Genomic DNA, 5,910 nt, shown 5'->3' with positions numbered 1-5,910 from the left:
TAGTAGATATGAGGAACATTTTAGAGTATTTGAGAATTTTAAAATTCTAACGGGCCTAAACCTGCCAGCTCTAGTTACGGATCGATGCCTTTTGCCCTTTTTTCTCTTTCAAGCATATGCGGATCCATGTTTCACATGCATTGTGTGCAGACATGATTTTTACACGGTGAGAATGTGTGTGTCAGCTCGGCTTTGCAATGGATGGTCGCGCAAAAGCATGTTGGTGACTACTGGCTCAGCTAGGAGGGAAGCCATTCAAAGTTTTATGATTTCTTATATATAAAGGGCCCTGATAAACAGTGACTTCCCTTGTCTATTAAATTTCCTCTCTCTCCCCGTCTCTCGCCTCGCGCAAGATCTCTCTCTGTTGATTTCCCTCTCTTTTTCTCTCTCTACATTCAAGGCTTCAATCAATTAGGTAACGCCATGGATCTCTTCTATCTCTCTCCCCCCCTGTATATGTTTCTCTGGATCTGCTACTCTAATCTTAGATATCTCTGTTTTGATCTCATTTCTCAAGGTTGAGTTTTTATCTTATTTTCTTCTTCTGCTCGTGAATTCAAACAACATTGAAAATTTTATCCGGATCTGATTAATGTATGAGCAGCTCTGATTGATTTCCATGATTTAATGGTTATTTTGTATTGGATCTGTGGAGGCTGTGTAAATTTTAAGTTATTTGAGCTTAATTAGAATTGTTACGCTAAGATCTCAATAACCTGTCCTTTTAACCTCATTTTGACCTTTATTGGATGCTAAGTTGAGATCTTGTTTGATCTGAATCTTTCTAGAGTCTAATTTTACGCGTTAACCCTCAGAAGTGTTTAGATTTAAGCAAAGTTTGGGCATTTTGAGAAACTGCAATTCAGAACTATTAGAATTTTGAGTAACTAGATATTGAAATGTTTCAACTTCAAATTGAAAGTTGACACATAAAACTCTTCCGATCTCTTTTCAACTGTAATAAGCCTGTAAACTTGTGATTGAAAGTTAAATCTAGATCAGTATTGATATTACTATATGTGTAATGCAGATAACCAAGTCATTCATACTTAGCCCTCCGTCATGAGTGCTGAAGCTGTAAACCAGGTATCTTTCTGGTGCTCATTGCCTAGTCTATAGTTATTTTGTTTTGCATTTTGCTTGTAAATTAAATGTATGAGGAATCAAAAATATTATCTTGTTTTTTTCGTTTGGTAACGTAGTTATGGTTGTAGGAGAATGGCAATGGAAGCTTGGGGTGTGAGAAGAAAGTCAAAGTTGTCTTTGTTTTAGGTGAGTATATCCCGTGTAGCCGATCATTGCACTTGAAAATTATAGTACATTACTCTTGCATTCAGAAGATCGATTCAAACTGCCATGTTATTTAATCACCTTTATCGTAGTGTCTTCTTTTTGTAAGCAATAGCCAGTATTCTATAACATCTGCAGCTCCCTAAAGCATAATCTAGATCTATTAGATTCTTGTATAAATTTAATGCAAATTGAGATCATCTCTTTTTTATTCCTTTTTCTTAGTATATATTAGTATGTCTAGTGATTGTGCTCTTGATCTATATCTGCATATTATTCTGAGTGCTGCCATTACCAAAGGCTTCTTTACATATTCCTGTGCTGATATTGTAATTGGGATTAAATGATTGAACAGGTGGTCCAGGTAGTGGAAAGGGAACGCAGTGCTCGAATATTGTTGAGCATTTTGGGTTCACCCATCTCAGTGCCGGGGATCTCCTCCGAGCAGAAATTAAATCTGGTTCTGAAAATGGGTAATCTTCGGTTGCTATATTGAATTTGCAGATTTATTAGTCTTATTATGTGTCTCAATACAAGTATTCATTTCTCTTACTCATATTTGCGGCTGCAGAACCATGATCTCGAACATGATAAAGGAAGGTAAAATTGTACCTTCCGAGGTTACAGTTAAGCTTCTTCAAAGGGCGATGAATGAAAGCGAGAATGACAAATTCCTTATTGATGGATTCCCTCGCAATGAAGAGAATCGTGCTGCATTTGAAAATGTGGTAAGGCTATACATTATGTTACATTTTTTTTCCTTGGACAATAGTGGTTAGACAGAAAATTAACAGGATGCTCAACAGATATGGGTAAACTAATTATGATTCATCCAGGAGTTTCCAACTAAAACCCACTTTGGGTTTTTCAAAGTGATACATTTCTGAATGGTGTCTATGTAATTCCTCCAAGTAAAACTTGCATCTTTGATACCTCCTGCGTTGGTTGTTCTTATTTATGGATATACTTTATCTACAGACTGGCATTGTACCTGAGTTTGTACTATTTTTTGATTGTTCGGAAGAGGAGATGGAAAAGCGCCTATTAGGCAGGAATCAGGTTAGACAAGTTTTGCATCTAACTTTCAAGTTCTCTGGCTAATGTTTTCCTGACAGTTTATAGCTGTCCTCATTTAAAAAAATTAAATGATGCTTAACTCCATTTTTCTGGGGATGAAGGGAAGAGAAGATGATAATATTGAAACAATCAAGAAGCGCTTCAAGGTTTTCATGGAATCTAGTATCCCTGTGGTTGATTATTACGCTTCCAAGGATAAAGTTAGAAAGGTAAGTTATTGTTAGTTTGGCCTTCAAGGCAAGCTTTAGATTCTGATTATAAAACTTAATTGAGATTATTTTGTTTATCAGATTGATGCAGCAAAGCCCATAGCTGAGGTTTTTGAGTCAGTCAAAACTTGCTTCGCCCCAGTTCATGAAAAGGTAGCAGGCCTTGTGTTATTCTATTAATCGTCTGTTGATGTATCCGTAGTATCTTAAAACAGGCCCCCATTGAGTTCCCAGTAGACTGGTAAAAACAACAATGTATACTCTCGTTTTATTCCTGATAAGAAATGTGGAATTTAGATGCCATTTTTTTGGGACTGGTTGTCAGGTCTCATTATCCAGAGGCAGTTTCTGATAACCTACCCACCACACGTAATATTGCCACAATTTCTGTTTGTTTACTTAAAACGATTGTGTTGTACATGTTGTTTCAGGCTGCATAGATGTAAGAACTGCACCCCACAATACCAACATTATTGAGGTAAAAACTCTATTAACTATCTCTTCTCGTATAACTCTTTCACGCTTGCAGTTTGCAGCTTTAGCATATGAATATAATTACACACTCATATTTCTAAATGTCCTATCTCAATTCCTGGAACTGAAAATGACTAGTTTGCGCACGAATTGCATAGCTTTATAACTTCCTTAAACCAGTTGATTTAGTTTCCCCGAATATTAACTACTATCCGCGTCTACAATTCCTTTCTGCACAAAGAACAAAAAATCATGGGGTTTTATTTTCGTTCTGATTTTCATTTCAGGTGGTGCTAACTGGTATGGTGTTATTTTTGCTGCACTAAATATACTTATTAACACAAAAGTAACAAGGCAGCATATCTATTTACTTGCAATTATAATAGTTACAAGTGACAAAGGCAATTATGTTTCAAATATATTTTTATCTTCTTATCTTGTGATGAAATTCTCTTAATATTGAACAGTAATAAAACTATCCATGAAGATAGTTCTTTATTTTTTCTTTATGGTACAGTCTTTAATTTTCCAATGTACAAGGTGTCATACCTTTATATGTGATTTTATTTGTAAACCTGCCTTCAATTCCAATTGTGTGTTGTCAAATAGAAAATTTGGTGATTGCTTTCTAAATGTTACTCTTGCACATTTTTTCAATTGGCGAAACAGGTGGCCTTTGTAATTTTTTTGTGCGTTTTACTCTTCCAGAGAGATACATTTTTATTCTCTTAATTTCCTAAAAATTGTGCAAATAATAAGAGGGAGTAAGATAGTAGCCACTTCCACTTCTGTCATTCGCATGTGTATTCATTGCATGTCACAGTTAAGAAAGAAAGACTGTTTATTTCAAAAAGGAAAAACAATATTAATAAAGAATCCATTAACTACTAAACACACAATGAAAAATAAGTTGTTTCCAATTTCAAGTACAAATTGCAACTTAAATTCAAACAAAAATAATTCCATTTTCTTTTATAGTATCAAGGATGATCCCAAGTTTACCTTCGATCCTCTCATTTTTCTTTGGCTCATAAGACATGGCGAACACATCACACTCTTTTGATCGCTCTGCTATTAGCAGTCCCACAGTTTTACAAGCACTATTATCAATTAGAGATGGCAAAGTATTCCTCAGATCCTTGGCATTAGTACTGGCGACAGAAATAACCTTGCAGGTTCCACGATGGACCACTTTTGCATGAATAAATCTCTTGGAGAAAAACACATTGAGTAAGAAAGGCCGCATATACATGTCTGTCCTTTGCTTCCATGATTTCTTGTTAGGTCTTTTTTCGATTTCACTGCGAGATCTCCGTGTATAAGCTGCAGCTTCAATCACCAAACCCTAGAACAAATTATGTCAGAGAGAAACATCAGTCATTCCCTTTTTACTATTCCTCTACATAAATGGTTAGGAATCAACAGTGGTGAGATTGCCATGGCTGAATAAAAGATAGTCACTGAAGCAGGAGTGTAGACTTGCAATGTAATAAAGATCCGAAATCCTATACTTGCTCTATATATAGATAGCGGAAAAGTACACACATAAAACTCTATCACCTTGTAGATACTCCAGTTGTGAGTCAAATGGGAATAAATCATTCTTGATATTATAAGACAAAACTTAGGCATTCGCTTAGGCGCACAACAATGCTAAGCAAAATGGTCTAACATGAGATGACCACTTCTTTGACACAAACAATTTCAGTTTAAACCGTTTAGAAACTTTGCACTTGGGGGCAATGACGCAGCTAATGAAATAATAACGGAGGATTATCAATTTCTGGTTGAAAATATTACAGTTAAGATTTGTTCGAATAATCCAAATCCATAGAAACTATATCTACGAAACTCATTTACTTAAGTTTCCAAAACATTCAAATTCATGAAATTGGGTGTTTTAATTCGGATACCGAACTACCAAATTTAGTGTAAAGTTCAAATGATTACTAAATTAATCAATAACACAGGAAATGAAACATAAATCTGAACTAGGGTTTATCGAAAAAGAGGAGCAGAATACCTTGTTGCGAGTAGAAAGAGATGGATTCCATATAGATTCTGCAGCTGAGATTTTTAATTGAGGAAATGAAGAAACAAATGAAAGGGAAGAGTTGATATTTTTGCCGTTATCTGCTCGGTGTTTACAGAAATCTGACGAGAGAATCAAAGACGACGAAGATGTGGAAATACTACACAAGGATGACATGTTCCTTCTTTCTCAAAGATTGGTTTCTGCAAAAATATTGTAGGCTTCTAGTTTTTCCATCAAATAAAGTAGAAGTTAACGTTTAACCCCGAACCATGATATTGGGCGTACCAAAATCTTCCAAGGCATACCGAATGAAGACAAAAAAGGTTGTGAAATAGCAAAATCAGATAACCCCTTAACCCAAATTTTTTTTAATGGCAAATCTGCCCTTTACGTATTAGTGTTAATAATCTTGATTAGTGATTAAATATTTTGTTTAGTGATTAAAATAATTTTCAGAATTATAAGAGTTGTTTAGATGAAAAATTTGAGGAAAAAAAAATCAAAGTTTTGGTTTGGTTAAGAAGGAGAGAAAGAGAAGGAGAAAGTGAGAAAATTCTAATTCTTGATTCAATGGAGGATGAGGAGGGTCATATATCATCTAAAAAACCTAGGAAAATGCACATCAACTACACCAATGATTCCCAAACCATTGGACGATGAAAAGGTTCGACTTACATTTATGAGCCGAACCGATCCCTTTATGAACAGTTCGGCTAGCTGAAACTGTTTAGGTATGCGCCGAACATTTGCTAGACACTAGTTCGGCTTGTATAAAATTTTCCTAGAAAGCCGAACCTATTCCTGAGAGTTCTGGAATAAAAA

General features: G+C 35.2%; 2 protein-coding genes across 2 annotated transcripts; one reads left to right on the top strand and one right to left on the bottom strand.

The window, feature by feature from the left end:
• The first annotated feature begins 273 nt into the window (after positions 1 to 273).
• On the top strand, positions 274 to 3,686 carry LOC113302085 (UMP-CMP kinase 4-like). The gene is made up of 10 exons (XM_026550933.1): positions 274 to 418; positions 1,034 to 1,089; positions 1,218 to 1,275; positions 1,649 to 1,766; positions 1,865 to 2,021; positions 2,272 to 2,352; positions 2,472 to 2,579; positions 2,661 to 2,732; positions 3,011 to 3,057; positions 3,341 to 3,686. The coding sequence occupies exons 2-9, from the start codon at positions 1,066 to 1,068 to the stop codon at positions 3,017 to 3,019; spliced, it is 627 nt and encodes a 208-aa protein (XP_026406718.1). The 5' UTR covers positions 274 to 418; positions 1,034 to 1,065; the 3' UTR covers positions 3,020 to 3,057; positions 3,341 to 3,686.
• A 211-nt stretch (positions 3,687 to 3,897) lies between these two features.
• On the bottom strand, positions 3,898 to 5,329 carry LOC113302087 (50S ribosomal protein L18-like). Its single transcript, XM_026550934.1, has 2 exons — positions 5,077 to 5,329; positions 3,898 to 4,398 (listed from the first exon to the last, which is right to left on the bottom strand). The coding sequence occupies exons 1-2, from the start codon at positions 5,260 to 5,262 to the stop codon at positions 4,000 to 4,002; spliced, it is 585 nt and encodes a 194-aa protein (XP_026406719.1). The 5' UTR covers positions 5,263 to 5,329; the 3' UTR covers positions 3,898 to 3,999.
• Positions 5,330 to 5,910: the final 581 nt, after the last annotated feature.

This window comes from Papaver somniferum, chromosome 8, assembly GCF_003573695.1.
Source record: "Papaver somniferum cultivar HN1 chromosome 8, ASM357369v1, whole genome shotgun sequence".
NCBI classification, from domain to species: domain Eukaryota; kingdom Viridiplantae; phylum Streptophyta; class Magnoliopsida; order Ranunculales; family Papaveraceae; genus Papaver; species Papaver somniferum.
This window is presented reverse-complemented; position numbering and strand designations above follow the sequence as displayed.

Bases quoted from the DNA above. Each gene is read 5' to 3' on its own strand.
- LOC113302087 (XM_026550934.1), bottom strand. From the start codon at position 5,262: ATGTCATCCTTGTGTAGTATTTCCACATCTTCGTCGTCTTTGATTCTC. The intron at 4,399-5,076 runs GTATTCTGCTCC...AATTTGTTCTAG, and splicing joins CTCTTTCTACTCGCAACAAG to GGTTTGGTGATTGAAGCTGC.
- LOC113302085 (XM_026550933.1), top strand. From the start codon at position 1,066: ATGAGTGCTGAAGCTGTAAACCAG. The intron at 1,090-1,217 runs GTATCTTTCTGG...TTATGGTTGTAG, and splicing joins GTGCTGAAGCTGTAAACCAG to GAGAATGGCAATGGAAGCTT. The intron at 1,276-1,648 runs GTGAGTATATCC...ATGATTGAACAG, and splicing joins CAAAGTTGTCTTTGTTTTAG to GTGGTCCAGGTAGTGGAAAG.